The 16,034-nt window shown below is 39.1% G+C and overlaps 1 protein-coding gene across 1 annotated transcript in view; it reads right to left on the reverse strand.

Moving 5' to 3' along the window:
- LOC136358337 (dystonin-like) overlaps positions 1 to 16,034 on the reverse strand; it is a 290,571-nt gene that overhangs the window by 203,164 nt on the left and 71,373 nt on the right. The window contains 1 exon segment of the mRNA XM_066314265.1: positions 814 to 875. Coding sequence (XP_066170362.1) covers positions 814 to 875 — 62 coding nt within the window.

Below are 16,034 nucleotides of genomic sequence, written 5' to 3' on the forward strand. Positions count from 1 at the left end.
ATTTTTCTCTAAACATGAATACAAGGAGATCTTTCCAACAATATTTGAACACTGCACTCGTTAATTAAATCTCAACTCTGACAGTTTGCAGATACATTTTTATTTAATGTGACTCTTACATGAATTCAGCCTTGGAGTGGGGGGGATATCAAAGGAAGTCATGTCAAGTAATTATACAATCTGTTTCTCCAGAGAAATGCCCAGGCTAGACAGCTGGTACTGAAACAGCAAATTAAATTCAGAACTGAAGGGCCATGCAGTGAAGGTGAACTCACAACTTTTAGTTCTCTGTCAACTAAAATCTGCACATTTTGTTAAAATAATATGTCTGTCCCTGAAGCAAAGTTCACTGCCATTCAAAAGAAAAATATTGAAAAGTGACTTTTGCCCCTGGAAAGCCTCTATTTCTAATCCGTGAGCAGCATACTGATGCCACAGGATGATCTAGAGATCTCTCTCTCTCAAGGTCATTCCCCTCTCCCCAGTGGGGTACTTCAAATATTTTTTTTCTTCATTTGCCTTAACTGTGGTATTACAGCCATGACACATTAATTCCAGAAATGAGTCAAGCCTTATAGAAAGAAATCAACTTTGACTCATTTTAATTTCAAATTCACACACTCAATTAGATCACCTTGGGCAGCATTTCAACTCCCCCATGAATCCTCAAAGACAAAGCACATGCATAAACCTCACAATTTAAGATCTTCCTTATATGTAACACAGCTGCATCCTGAAATCAAACATGGAGTAAAAGACACAATCACTGCTGCAGCAATAAGTCATCCAGACATGACAGAAATAACAACTAACCTTCATGAGATGCTGATTTATCCATTTTGTGAATGTCTTCTTTTGTACTTTGTCACGCTCATCTAGAGGTAAAAAGAAAAAAACAAATGTTTTAACAGCTCTATAAATGATGCAGAAGATTTTTTATGAAGACTGTTATAAAATTAATTTTCTATTAAATTTTAAAAACAGAATAGCCTGCAAAAGCTCCAGAATGTCTAATCAAAATAGTATCACAGACATGTTTCTTTTTCAGTACATCACAGCATGATATGAAAAAGCTTCTTGATGCTCCAGGTGAGTTTCTCCAGGGCAACAGGCCCTCAGGTATTACAGTAGCCTAATAAGAGAAATCTAACTGCCTAGAAGAAGTCAACTGGCACTCAAAATTTACTGAAAAGGTCATGGCAAACTTTTAAGAACTATAAATGCTACTCATAGTCTATATAATCAAATTATTACTAAGGTATTAGGCAACAGAAAATTTGTTGTGATATGAAAGCTGACTTTTTCAATCATTATGCTTTTCAACAAGCATAAATCATGCTTTTTCACCCTTGTTCAAACCCACAAGGACTAGTTACAGCTTCAGTCAGAGAAAGGACTCTTAACCCTCTACAAAATAAACAGGGATGTCCACTACACCAGATATAGGACCCAGCCACTGCCAGCAGTTTGCTTCCTGGCGTGGCAGTTGGCATCAATGATTGCCCACAAAATGCTGTGTAGAAATCATAAAAGCAATAGACTCAGGGTAAGAAAACTTCCCACTTCTGGGTAGGGAGCATATACATCTATTCTGCCAAGTCACACCAGAGAACATCTAACCACCACCTCAGCACAAGAGTTATGTCCAGCTACTTGAGCAGGGCCCCAGCCAGTACAACTGCTACAGAGCCTGGTCACTGTCCCAGAGCTCTCCAGAGCAGGAGTCACAGTGCATTAGGACTGGGACCACCTGTGCAAGCCTAAAATAGCGAGAGCCCTTCAGGCCTGTACAACACAACTGCAGCTGTTTCATTGGCTCAGGCTATTTGCAGTGTGGCTGAGAATGAGCAATGAACTCAGGCAGCAAAACAAGACCCCCATGTACCCACTGCCAGCACTAAAAGACTGAACCAGGCCCTGTATTTTACATAAAAAAAATACGGTTTTCATGTTGGTCAATCAAATGTAACAGCTAGTAAATTAAAATAAATTCACAGGTGGTCTTTCAAGGACTTGCAAGTCTCTGGTGTGATACTGAGGTCTTTCCAAAGAGCAAGAACATTATACAGGAGTCCATCCTGGGCCAAATTGAGCACCATATGCGGTTCCTAACAGTAGTGAGAAATGAGTGTCGGGGCACAGAAGCAAAAACAAAACAAGTAAAAGCCTGTGAAGATTTTGCATAGTCCTCTTATGTGACTCGCAGGCTTTCTATATGCTCGTTCATATTTTTGAATTTAATAGTCATAGATTTTTTTTTGCTGTTATTTTTTCCAATCCTTTTTAACACACTATAACTTCTATAGGCACAGCTCACTGTGGCAATGAAATCTTCAGGCAGTATGTACTTGTTTGTTCAGCTCTGTACAGAAGAGTTGCTGTTTCCTAAATGCTTTTTCCACACCACTCAAGATATCCCAAGCTTCTGGTATATGCTTTTTTTCCCCCACTTCACAGCTCTGCACTCTCTTGTTCTACTTGGAGACCCAAATAAAGAGGAGAAAAGGAAACTAGAGACAAAAGCTGTACTACTGGAAAAAAAAAATTGGCTTTACATACATTTCTCCATAGCCTTCACCGAGCAAGACACCATTTCTGACGTAAGTTATTTATCATCATAAGGTGGAAGCTCTGATTCAGTAAATGTGGAGAACAGAATTTTGCAGAAATAATGTAATTCCAGAAGCGCTTTCACTTTTAAATGTTTCATTATGAGCAGCTGTTTTAAAAAGTACACAAAGTTTCTCAGCTGCAGAATTTCACAACGTGTACAATGTGCCTTTTTTACTAAGGTAATCCCACCTAGTTTTGACCAAGTACAAAGTTTACATTTTGGGAAATGTTACTTCGATGACAGTTAAAAAAACCAAAAAGGTTGAAAAATTCACTTCCTTGTATCTTGTTAGAATACAAAGTCACTATTCATTTTAGCTCTATTTTCAATTTAAATGCTAACATACATAAAAGAATTGATGCTTACTACCCTTGTTCCTTTATATATACACGTATATGTTACACAAACACTCAGAAAAATTCTGTAACTGACAGACCCAAACGCATAAGGAGAAGGAAAGCTGACACCTGTCATGTTGTGAAAAACACCAGTATTAAAGGGCAGGGGAAAGGTCACCAAAACATCACAACTGATTTTAAACCAAAACCCAAATGCTCCCAGAAAAGCAAACACGCACTACAAGAAAAAAATACAGCGCCACAGTGTTTAGTGTGCTCGAGCTCAGAGTAGAATACAACAAATGAAACTCCCTAGATGAAGCAGAAAACAGGTGAATGACCACATAAACTAAGGCAGGAAGGAAAGCTAAGGAAGGAAAGCCACAGAAAGCCCCTTGAGAGAAAGCAGCTTCCCCCCAGAGAGCTCTCCCCTGTCCCGCAGGCAGCCCTGCCAGCCCAGCTCTGGGCTGCATTACCGACCCATGCAGCACATGATTCCCACCAGCTCGGCACTCCGCTCCTCTTTTTCTTCACCACACTCTCTCATTCTGTCCTTCAAAACTTCAGAGCTTCTTTTCTTCTCAGGGAAAGGAGAGCAAAGGAGTGACATGGGCTTCTCCTGGCTGACACAGAGTAGCAACACCCCTTTTTTAAAAAAACGGGAGCAAACAGCCCATGTGCTGTCAGAGCAATCAAAACTACGAACCCTCTGGCTTTAACTCACAATGACAACTAAATTAAGGAGCTATGTTTGAGGGATTTTTGTGAACTTTGGGGTGCACTAGTAGACATTTGAGTACAAATGTTGAGCTTTCCATACAAGGAAGTCAGGTTTTTTTCCTCTACCAGCAGTGAGCAGCAAGGAAAGAGTCACCCTGAATCAGCAGAGAATACTCATTAAGCCAAGGTAATTTAAGAATGCAGATGAAGTAGGAGTTGCAGAAAGAAAGCACATATTGCTAGCTAATCTCATCTATAGATTATCACAATAAACCCTCTGTGGTTAATTAATCAACTTAAGCTTGTCCACTTTTACCTCTGGACATTATTCTGATACATCAGACAAACTCAGTCTTTTACGCTTTATATGCCTGGAAAGCGGCTCAGTAAAATGCCACCAGTCTCTGAATAATCTGACAGCCTACACTATAACACAGACATCTAAAGAGGTTTCTGATTAGAATATTGGACTTTAAAAACAGTTGCTGCAGCTAACGTCTCCTTCTGCGTGTTTTTGTCATTCCTCAACTCCAAGCACAAACCCAGGAGCCAGATCCTTTTAACGCCAATGCTCCCTTCCACAAACCACTAAAAACTACATGGCTCACAGTGTCTGGAAATCAGAACAGTTTCTCTGCAAGTCAAGTTCACTAACAGGATCACACCAAAGGCAACATACAGCATTGATGCCTTTTCTATGCTCTCCTGGGGAGAATCACAGACCTGCTTCGGTTGGAGAAGACCTTTAACAACAGTTAACAAACAACTGCCAAGTCCACCACTAAACCACGTCCCTAAGTGCCACACCTGTAAGTCTTTTAAATACCTTCAGGGACAGTGAGTCAGCCACTTCCCTGGGCAGCCAGGGCCCAATGTTTGACAATCTTTCTGAGAGGAAATTCCTCCTAATGTCCAATCTCAACCTCCACACAACTTAAGGCCATTTCCTCTTGTCCTGTCACTTGCAGGTTGGGAGAAGGGATTAACCCCACCTTGTTAATCCTCCTTTCAGGTAGTTGTAGAGAGAAGTAAGATCTCCTCTGAGCCTCCTTTTCTCCAGGCTAAACATGCCCAGCTCCCTCAGCTGTTCCTCACAGGACTTGTGCTCCAGACCCTCCACCATCTCCACTGCCCTTCTCTGGACTCACTCCAGCCCCTCAATGTCTTTCTCACAGTGAGCGGCCCAGAACTGGACCCAGCTCTCCAGGTGTGACCTCAGCAGTGCTGAGTGCAGAGGGACAATCCCTGTCCTGGTCCTGCTGGCCACACTATTGCTGACACAGGCCAGGATGAAACTGGCCTTCCTGGCCACCTGGGTTCACATGTTCAGCCACTGTGGATCAGCACCTCCAGGTCCTTTTCCATCAAACAGCTTTCCAGCCACTCTGCCTCCAGACTGTAGCACTGCATGGGGTTGTTTGGGCTCACATACAGAAGTCACTAAGTGCCCCTCTCTACCTCAAGACAAACTTGAAATCTCTGAGCAACCACACCAGATGCCACCAGCTTGAATGACCAGAACAGCATGCCTGAAATGCAAATTGAGTGCAAGAATACAAGCTCCTTATTCTCCAGATGAGCTGCCAATTTCTGTGCTGCTTTCTTCATTCTAATGGTGACAATATCAAAGTCTGGAGTTCCTACACTTAGTGACAGACAGAAAAAGAAATCTCCTTTTCTTAGACAGCTTTTGGTATTTCTATGTTTGCTTCTCTGCTGATACTGGTTTGCATACATGAATGGCCAGATAGTCAACAGATTCTTCTACATTTTCCCAGGTATTTATAAAAGCACTGATAGGTGGTTCTCCTGTATTTATAAAAGAAAACTCATGTCATACTCATATAATTCACTTATATACAAATGCACTAGTTTTTCTATACATATTGTTGCTCTTTATGATACATATTGTATTGTTTAGTACTTTTTAAGAAAACTAAAGCCTATAGCATAGAAGAAACGCTACTCATTTAAGAAACAGTTATTCAATAATGTATTGCATATTGCTGTTGAAAATGGAGCAGCAATTCATTCATCATTTTTCAAGCTCTGAATACAAAATTCATTTCATGATAGGTTTTTCTCTGGTATTGCTAACATTCCTTCTGTAAGTTAGACCCTGGTATCTCCAACATCCCATTCAGAAAATAGAGCATAATTAATGTATGATCTCTTGGGAGAGCATTTATTTTAGGGCATTACCCAGAATCATCAAATACATAAGAAATAGGGAACAAATCCAATTCTCCAGTCTGTGCTAAAACACCTTATCTTGGAGGCTCCTGCTCATCCAAACTTGACCTTAACTACCCACAGGCCTTCCATGTCTATACCAATTATTCATTCTTGTCATTAATTAGGAACTGGGGGACATTCAACAAAGCCATCACCATCTGGAACAGTCCCCAGGAATAAAATCTCAGTTCAAAAAAGGCTAGTTTGAAAAGTTAAAACTGTAGGTTTTCCCAAAGGGAAAGGTTGCATAACATTAATAACAGGTAATCACCTTTCATATAATTAGTGAGTATTCTTAACTATAGCCTTACTTAGATCAATTTAGGAACAAATAAAATAAAATTCCATTATGAAAGTGTATGAGTACTGACCAATGCTATGAACTATCTGCTCTTGTGTCAAAATTCCATAAGATACACAGCATGTAAAATCTTACATACTTTAGCAATGCCCTTCCCATATTAAAAAGTACATATATCCTTCTACTGTAAAAATATCAAACTATAGTAAGGTCCATAGAAATCAAAAAAATACTGAAAAAAATAGACTCAGGGGCTAGGTGTTTTTGTATATTCAACCCCAGTACAGTAGTCAAGATAAACGAGTCTACAAGGGTGATAAGTGCAGGACCAAACCCAAACCTCTGACATACTTAGCCACTTAAAGTGACAGAGTACACTTAGTATTTGTCATGAAAATTTTAGACTGTTGGCTAAAGGATCTCTAGGTTCTTGTTATCTTCACCTTCAAAAGTCCTGAGTAAATACGACAGTTTTCTCATAGTTACCTCACATAAGAATCTGGCTTCTTAGGTATTTGTTTCCTCTAACAGAATATTTTGCTACAGATAGCCCTTTTTATTTTATATTTCAAAAGAATACTTCATGCATTTTAATATATAATGGTGCTATTTTTAAATCAGCTGTTGAGTAAGAGACATCTGTCAAACTTAAAAGCAACATTCTATATTTTATCCCCTCAGTAATTTTTTTTTATTTGATCAGCTTCCTCTTGGATTTAAGAAATCAGAACTCATAGGATTTCATTTATGTCCCTGTTGGTATTAATGTATCAGGACAGATTAAGGAATAATGTTAGCAGTTTGTAGGAATTTGTCTTGTAGTCAACACCAGTTTATTTTTTTTTTCTTTTAGGATTAAATGGAAGCCTTTTCAGCCAAATACAGTGTATAACTAGGGACAGACTGGTAAGGTACACAGTTTAAACATAGAAGAAAGATAGTAGGGATCAAGAGAGAGGCATGGTGCACATGTGAGAAGGAAGAATTCAGACTATATCTATAAAAGATTATACAAATATTTAACTAGTATAGATAGTGAAATCTGGATAAGAGGTTTCAGAGAAGATATAATGATGGGGTTTCATCCTGTCAAAAGAACTGAAAAAAAAAGAAGTTCCAAGAAGCAGCAAGGCAGACAAGCAGTACACATAGGATATAGTCTGCTATTTAAGAAATGCAAGCAAAACTCAATGGTGTTAGGCATTCATAAGTAAGGCACAAATTACTGAAATGTATTGTTTAATTGAGGGTCACTTAAAAATAATGAAAACCTAAACCCCACTTTTAAAGTCTTATTCCTTCAGGTGAAATTATTTCATTTTTCTTTCCTACTTTCTGCTTATTCCATCACGTCCACATTCATGACAAGCTTCAACTCCAACTCATCTGCCCTAGGGCTGGGAAGTTTCAACTACCACTTATGTGGTCCACATACACAAAGAGGCACGAAAGGTGACTCCACATGCATCTTTTCAGAGAAGATGAGGCACAAGGAGCTACCTTCTTGCTGTGCTACTCCCACATACCTGAAACTTGTAACTGATGCAGTGGCACAGGGGAAGGTGAGGTTATGTAAGCAAAGTTTCCATCAGCAACCAGAAAAACACAGGGGAAAACTCTCACAGCCAAAACATTTTTTATTTATGTTTAAACCCTTGAAGAAAAGCTTGCATTATGGGCTGGTGTTTCCATCACTGCTAGCAACATTTTTAACCATGTACCACCCAGGGATGGGAAAAGTCCCACTGGATCCTTCTGTATTGTCACCCGGATATTCACTACCAGCTGCCCTCAGAGGGGAACACTGCTGAGGTGAAACGGGGCTTCCCCAATGTTTCTCACAGTCAACTGCCACCATCACAATCAGAAATTTGTCAAGTGGCATCATCTATCCTGTGTTTTTCCAGAAAATGTATCCCACTCAACTACTGCCCTCTGATGAGGTCTGCACTGATTTGGCAAAAGAGTGGCTTCTGTTATACATTCTCCTAATCAACTCCCAGACAGCTTCAATTTATATGTCATGCCACATTAGATATGCACACAGTTATGGAAAAATTTGAAATTTACACCTATCCTAAGCTTTGCTTTGTTAATTTAAATAGCAATGAAATACAAACTTTAGTTGAGGTCTTATCCTACTTTTTCTGGTTGTTTCAATTAGTATGTGAAGAATTTAAGTCTCTCTCCAGTTTAATTCCCTCTGAAAACCAATCAAACCTCTTACACATTGGGATGAAAGGTCACATATACAGCTGATCTGATTACAAAGAAGAATCAGAATAAAAGGTTTTGCCCACTTATCCTGAAATCTGATTCACCTTCATGTTCTATTTTTATTAAACTGTGAACTACATGCACTAAGAGCTGAGGATGAACTACAATTTGTACAGTTTTCTTGGAATTTTAGTCAAATAAGACTAAACTCACACTCATTGTGAAGTTAACACCTAAATTTCACTGACTAAAGCCCCCATTAGCTTCTCTGTCATTAAAGTTCAGCCTTCATTAAATAAAAAAAAAATAATGTTTAGAACCTCTGACTTTTTTTCAAACAGAATATTTTTTATTTCTTTTTTACAAATTATATTGGAAATTTTACTTGTCACATCATTTCTGTGAGTATCCATTCAGCTATAAAAATGCATGTTTTCAGAACAAACGCTCTTTAAAGAAATGAGCAATGTATTTTGTAGGCTGAATATGAACTAAATTTGACAACAGACATAAATGCATCAAAGACTGGCACGTCTTATAAAAGCTGGCAGAAAACACATAATAAAAACTACAAGGACTAAAAATAAACTGGGAAACTTCAGCAATTTTTTTGCATTACATTGTCATCACTTAAGTGGGCTTCCCAAAGAAGCTGTCTTGAATGCAACAGCTGCAAACATAATCCAAAGATATTGTCTTTTCATCTGTGCTTTACTTGATGCGTGTTTGTTCACCCAACCCCAGCGACCCATTTCAGCAGCTTCCCAGCCTTCCAAGCCTTCCCAGCCTTCCAAGGAATGAAACAAAAGTGCAGATTAATTCATGGAGAAAAGACTTGAAATATTACAGAAGTTTAAATGTAGTGATCTGGAATGATAATTATATTCAAAACTCTGCAATTCTTCACAATTAAGTATCAGGATAATCTGCATGATTAATATGTCTATCTAATAAAATCTGAAATTAATTGCTTTGATAAGTTAGTAACATACTTGCAACTTCAAAGTACTTATAAAAATCCTTAGTCACATGTAAACTGTTCTATTTGCTCTTGTAAAAGGCTTTGCAAAATACAGTGCTCTGTCTGAAAGATATGTTGCTACCTTGCTGTAAAATCAAATTTAACATTTAGACTGTCATATCCACAATAATCCATTAAATGAATAGATGGGCTTATCAGGTTCTCATATATAGACTCAACAATAAAATCATACCATTAGCTGCACCACCCCCTACAGCTGCACACACACCAGTTCAAACCAGTTGGGTTTTTTCTTACACAAGAAACAATTCTATAATCAAACAAATAAGCACAGTTCCCTGAGTCAATGTAAGATATTGATCTAGCAGAAAGAGCTCCAAGAGTCAGCCAGGAGGAGAAGACCTCTCTGGAGCCCCAGCAGTTCAAGCTGTCCACATGGCTTGGGTACACCTGCTTCCTCAGAGTCAGGCTGATGGACTCAGGACATCCTTTAACAACCTATTTTGAGTAACTGCAGTAAACCAGTTGTACATGGGACCATGAATTCACACTCCAGGCCACAGACAGATTTTTCAGCTTATGAACAACTGCTGTGGTTAAACCCTTTCCAGTTTCCAAAGTAGTTGTTTCCCAAGTGTAGCAGATCATGCATGACAGCATGAATGTCAGATGGATTTGATTAACATCGATAGTTATACTCCAGACAGACATAACTGATACCAAGAGATATTTGCTGAAACAAAAGGTCTGAAGGAACAACATAGAATAGTGTTTTATAGTCTCCTAAAAACAAAATAATACTTTTTTATATTTTTGGAGGTCAAAGTTTAATCCTAAATGCAGATGAATGAGCCATCACTGAACCTCCATTGATTCTGACAGAGTTGTGACCATCTCCAAATCAAAATCAAGACTACGTGCAGATAAAATCACACAAATCTAAACTATAAGAATAATTGGCTCACCATTTAAGCTTGTGACATTGTGTAATACACCTCAACCCTACAAATGCAAATGAACATGAAACCACAATAGGCAGCAAATAAATGCTTTTGGTCCTGAAAATATTCAACGATTTGCTAATTGCACACCCATCTGGCTCCATAGGAAACTGCACTCAAATTTTCACTTGGATTGTTTTCTGCCACTCCTTTGCATCTCTGCTTGAAGCAGAATAAAGAATTCAGCTGTCCTATGCCTGAAATACTGCATTAAAACTTCAGACCTGCCTGGCTTTACCATCCCATGCAGAAGATAATATGCAAAACTTAACCTCCTGGAACAAGAGCTATACTTCTGGTGTGACTCGTAGGAATGTAAATTAAGAATTTCTACAACTATATGGAAGAAATATTGCTGTATCTCAGTGTGTGCACAGACATCAAAACCAAGAGGAACCTCGAGGGATGACTTCAAAATTCATACAATCTCAGCCAGCCCTTTGGTATGGTTAAGTAGCTACTTCAAAACTAATCAGAAGCGACACGAAATTAAGTTCAAAAAGCATTTCCTCTAGCGTCTTCCAGTCTTGGCAATGATTGTTTCAAAAGATTTAGAACCATAAATGAAACAAGGGACCCAACTGCTCAAAGTTGATAGCTGAAGAATTAGACAAGAAATCAACAAGAGATACAAGCAGATCACAGGAGATATGCCAGGAGATAATGAATCAATAGTGGTTACCTATAAGCCTGTTCCACTTAGGAAGGAAAAAAAGAACTCAATAGAGCATCCAACTTTCTTATTTAGGCCAGAAAAAACCATCATTAACTGATTCAGATTAACTGAAGCCACATAAGAAAACAGTCTTGTCCTCTGGAGCACTGCAGAGCTCCATGTCTAGTTCTTTTGTGCCCAGAGAGTCACTCCTGGGGCAAGTACTCCATCAGAAAAATATCCTGTGAACAAAACTCCCAAAGCCCAGTGACCTTTTACAGTAATTTCTTTTGTGCAAACTTCTCCCTTAAGCCCTATAGCAGGACACATGTTTAACTATGACAAAGAGCCCAGTGAAGTAGAACTGCACAGACGGCAACTAGCAGTACTGGAAAACGATCATGAAAACAATCAGCTTCCAATTTGATTCAGTTTTCAGTAGTATTTGACTTCTTCCCCTTCTAAATGAGAGATGAGGCTCATATGAAAATGTGACATCCACCTACCAAGACACATGCAGCCTGTATGTAGTCCAACAAAAAACTCAGTAGACAATACTGCAAAATTTATTGTAGCACCCCTTGACTTGTGGCTGCACCACCCAATGTTAAATTACCTCTCCAAACAGAATTTAAATTAATTTAAAAAAAAGTCTGTGTGCTTGATGTAAGAACTTTAACATCACAGTTGCCTTGCCTCAAGAACTGTTTAGGCCATACAAAGATTTTGTCATGAGATAAGCACAGAATGGAATTACAACTCCACACCTGGTGGAAGGAGGTGTGGTTAGCACATCCTGGGTAATGTATCCAGAAAAATATTCCCACTGGGGCAAACCATGTGAAGAAGTAACTGCTCATATGCCTATCATCAGTCAAATGAAGATCACCCCAAGTGATGGGGCAGACAGCAGCTGCAACCACCAAACCCCACTGAAGCTCCCCCACAATATTCCTCTGTGGATATCTGAAACTTGGACTGGATTTTGAGCCACAGTGACAGGAACTTGAGATAAGAAAGGTGGTATTATTGTCCAAGTGTTATCTCAGGCCTAAGGAGAGGTAAACAAAGCTGGGGAGAAGAATGTATCACTGATAATGGCAGAATTTATGGGCCACAAGGAAAGCCAACCCAGCAACAACACTGAAGTCAGCTCAGACTGGGTAAAAAAAGTAATTCCAGTAGTCAGAAATCACAACCACCAACTCAAAAAAAGAGAGACTGAGCAAGAGACTAATTAACATTAGCCAATAGAATAAGAGAAATGTGTAGCCAATGAGCATTAACTCCTTAGTTTTCTAAAATGTATAAATAATATGTTTTGAATGACCTTGGGACCCACCCAGCAGGAAGTCCAGGGTGAAGGAGGACCAACGGATGGCACTGGATCCATGGGTGGTAACTATCTTCTGCCTAATCTGTCTTGCTCTCATTCTCTCTCTCCCCACCCCACCCACCCACCCACCCCCTCCCCCCCCATTTTCTATTTCTATCTCTCTACCTCACATTTCCTGTTAAATAAAATTAGTATTATTGACTTTGGTATGTGGTCTTGTTTGCACCTTAGTTTGGGCACAGAACAGATCTCACTTATCAGATCATAACATTTGGAGGTTGTATTTTGTTGTTATTGTTGTTTTTTGGGGGGTTTTCATAAGTGATCAATGAAGTTCTGATGCAAATTAAAAATGAGTTTCTACACCACCACATATATTTAGAATGGTGAACCAAGTTTTAACAGAAATCCCATACTGGAAAGACATGTCTAACTAAACAACAAAGGCTTATCAGACTAAAGCCTATTTCATCAAGCCAGTGCAAACTCGGGTCACAGCAGCTTACTGTGTGTACTGCATCACTGCACTAAGAAAACTTCAGGCATTTTCCCCAAATCCCCAGAAGCCAGTGGAGCTCTATGCTGATTTTGTGTACGTCTGTCCTTTGATCAAGTACTTCTGCTTTGCTTTTTATACTCTCTCTTGGAGAAAAAGCAGTGGGATATGTTCCAAGAAATCCATGTAAAAGTCCTGAGAGAAGAAAAGAAGACCCAGAATAGCATTCCCTTTGCAAACTCTTCATCCAGCCTCTCAAGCCCTCTGCTTGCATGACTGTACAAACTCCTGCCTGCCACAGAGCAGAACTGGAGGGAGTTCAGCTCAGAGTCACAGCGACATTTCCATGTGACACACAGCCTCCGAACTGCACAGGGCCATTTCCTCAGTATCAGCTAAGACTATGAAACTTCAATGTAGTATACAAAGTACATGAACATACCCACTAACAGACTCAAGAGAGCTTGAAAAGAGGGGATATGAGCAGAGGTCTGTGCTGCCACGTTTGGCTAAATCATTAGGCCTTTCTCCTTCCTCTGATCTTTAAACTCTTTGATACACTTATATTAAAGGGGAGTAATTTGGTTTGCATGTGATGTCAAAATAATGGGAACAAGAATCAAAATCACTGGAGCATTAAAAAAAAAAAAATCTCATCAGCTGATGTTTACCCCACAGACGTATATGATACTGCTCTTCATTCATCTCCACCAGCACACACACCCATTGTTCTCCCTTCAGTTTTATGAACAATGAAAGATTCTCTTCCACAACAAAGAAATTTAAAAATAACTACTAGGATCTTTTCTGTGTTGTAGGAAGACAAAGAACATACACATAGTTTGAAACCACTATCAGATTTCTACAACATAAAGTATCCCAGCCAATTCAATCTAAAGACTTGACCCAAAGAACACATTTTCTTTTTAACACACGTGTAGAATAATTTGAAAATATCATTGACTGATTTTCTTGATTATCACACAACCCTAAAGTAAATGCTTCCACTGAGTTCAACAGGTTTGAGCATATTGTTTCACTGGGAATACCTGCAGTCTTAACCCATTTCATAAAGACTTATCAGCAAAGCATTTTTTCATTCATGTAAAGAGAAGCCAGTAGACAGAAGTGTCATGCTGAGATGTGCAAAATGATCCTTAGTAGAAAAATAGGAAAATTATTAAAGACTGGCATGTGACTGCTTTTCTCATACAGGGCTGCTGTACTGAATATAGAGTTTCTATACAGCATATACAGCTGTACAACCATCTGGAAAAGCAATGGAAAGCAACTGGAAACGGCATGCTAGGGAAGGAAGTCTACCTGGGCAGGCAGGTGGTCCTGATCATCAAATTATCTTTCCCATCTTAAATTCCTATCCTAGATTTCAGAAAGCATGCAGATTTGCTGAGCATTTATCCAATTTCTGCATGCCCCCATTTAAGGCAGACTTAAAATATATATTCACAGTCTGTTTCAAAATGCATTTTTGCCTTTAACTTTACAGAGAGCTGTGAAAGTTCTGTAGGATCACAGGTTTTCTATTCTTAATGAAACAAACAACCCACTTATGCCAGTAAAAACTACATAATTTCTCTGTCTGGCTATGCTGTGCTTAAGTTAGTGTGAGAGCTGTGAACTCAGGATAGAAAAAGGAACAATAGTGCTAATTATTTAGATACAAATTATCCTGAAATAATCACCACTCTGAAAGTGAATTTCCACACATAAACAGCCAATTAAAATGGCATATTTTATTCAATTAACCATTTCCTTCCCATACTCATGGCTGCATTGATTAAGAAAATACAGTACCATTTGAATCATCCATTATGATCACATGGAATTTATCAGTCCCGAGATAGTACTAAAAGTTATTCAACAAGGGGTCAGTGGGGCTTCAGGATGATATGAGGGCAGGTACCTGTTTCTTCATTAAATTTACTATGACCACTAAATGCACCTTCCCATCTAACTGCACCACCACAGCCAGGGATTTTACTCTCCAGTGAGTGCAAGGTGACAAGGCAGGACTCAAGAAACTGGGACACCTTTGCTCTTCTGATCCCCTGGAGTTTGGGACACCTAAACTCCCTCATGGAGCTCTGATAATTTCCTGTGAATAGCAGCTCCATGCTGTCTAATAGGTAAGAGAATTATCAGCACAGATGGAGATTTTAAAGTTTCAAAGGAGATGAAAAGGTCAGTTCTGAGAATTCATTGCCATACATAAACAGCAGCTGATAAAGAACAAAGGGAGTTTGCGCACAAACATGGGCAAAGGGAGTTTTGAAAATTTTACTGTCTGAAGAACATGAAAATTTGAGGAATGAGAAATGATATGGCAGAGAGAGCTGTGAGTGGTACTGAAGATAAAGACAAAAAGCTAGTACATTAAATAATGCAAGAAGAGGATTCCAGGGCAGCAATATACAAAGATAATGATTTCAGTAAAAATGAAAGTTGAAACGACTGGTTAAGCTTAGCATCTGCAGATTTATAAAGATGGATCCTGTGGAAGTCAGTACAGGATTCAGACCTCTCTGGAGGGAAGCTTATGCTGCAGGCACAGACAGAAAGGCAAGTTTCCAGAACCACTCCATAGTCTGAGAATAAGAGCTTGAGAGAAGAGTCACATGTTTCAGCCTTAGAGGATGGTAAGTGCTCTCAACAGTGGCACACACAGAGGGGGAAAAAAAAAAAAAAAAAAAGGTGATTGAGCATGCAGACAGAAGCTTGTGGATCAGTACAACAGGGAGTTCTGAAACATCTTCACTACAGCAACAGATTTCACTAGGATGAATCAGACTGCCCAGAAATCCTGAATGGGAGGTGAGACCACCACCAGAGCCATCACAGTCTCAAAGGAGTAAGGAAAATAAAGACAAGGAGGACTCCATTCAAGGAAAAAGCCAGTGGAACAACCACAGAGAGCAACAAAAGCAAGGGAAGAAGGGAAGTTCAGTCAGTTGTTTCAGTGTAGTCACTGAAGTAAAACAAGGTGAAGAAGGATTTAAAAAAGCAAAGTCAATACAAAGCTCTGAACATGCCATCCCCTAGAAATAAACAAAGCAGTCACATGTAAAATCACAGCTAAATGATGGATTTTACACCTCTTCTATTTAAACATAATATTTGC

This window comes from Sylvia atricapilla, chromosome 3 (assembly GCF_009819655.1).
Source record: "Sylvia atricapilla isolate bSylAtr1 chromosome 3, bSylAtr1.pri, whole genome shotgun sequence".
In the NCBI taxonomy this organism is placed as follows: Eukaryota; Metazoa; Chordata; class Aves; order Passeriformes; family Sylviidae; genus Sylvia; species Sylvia atricapilla.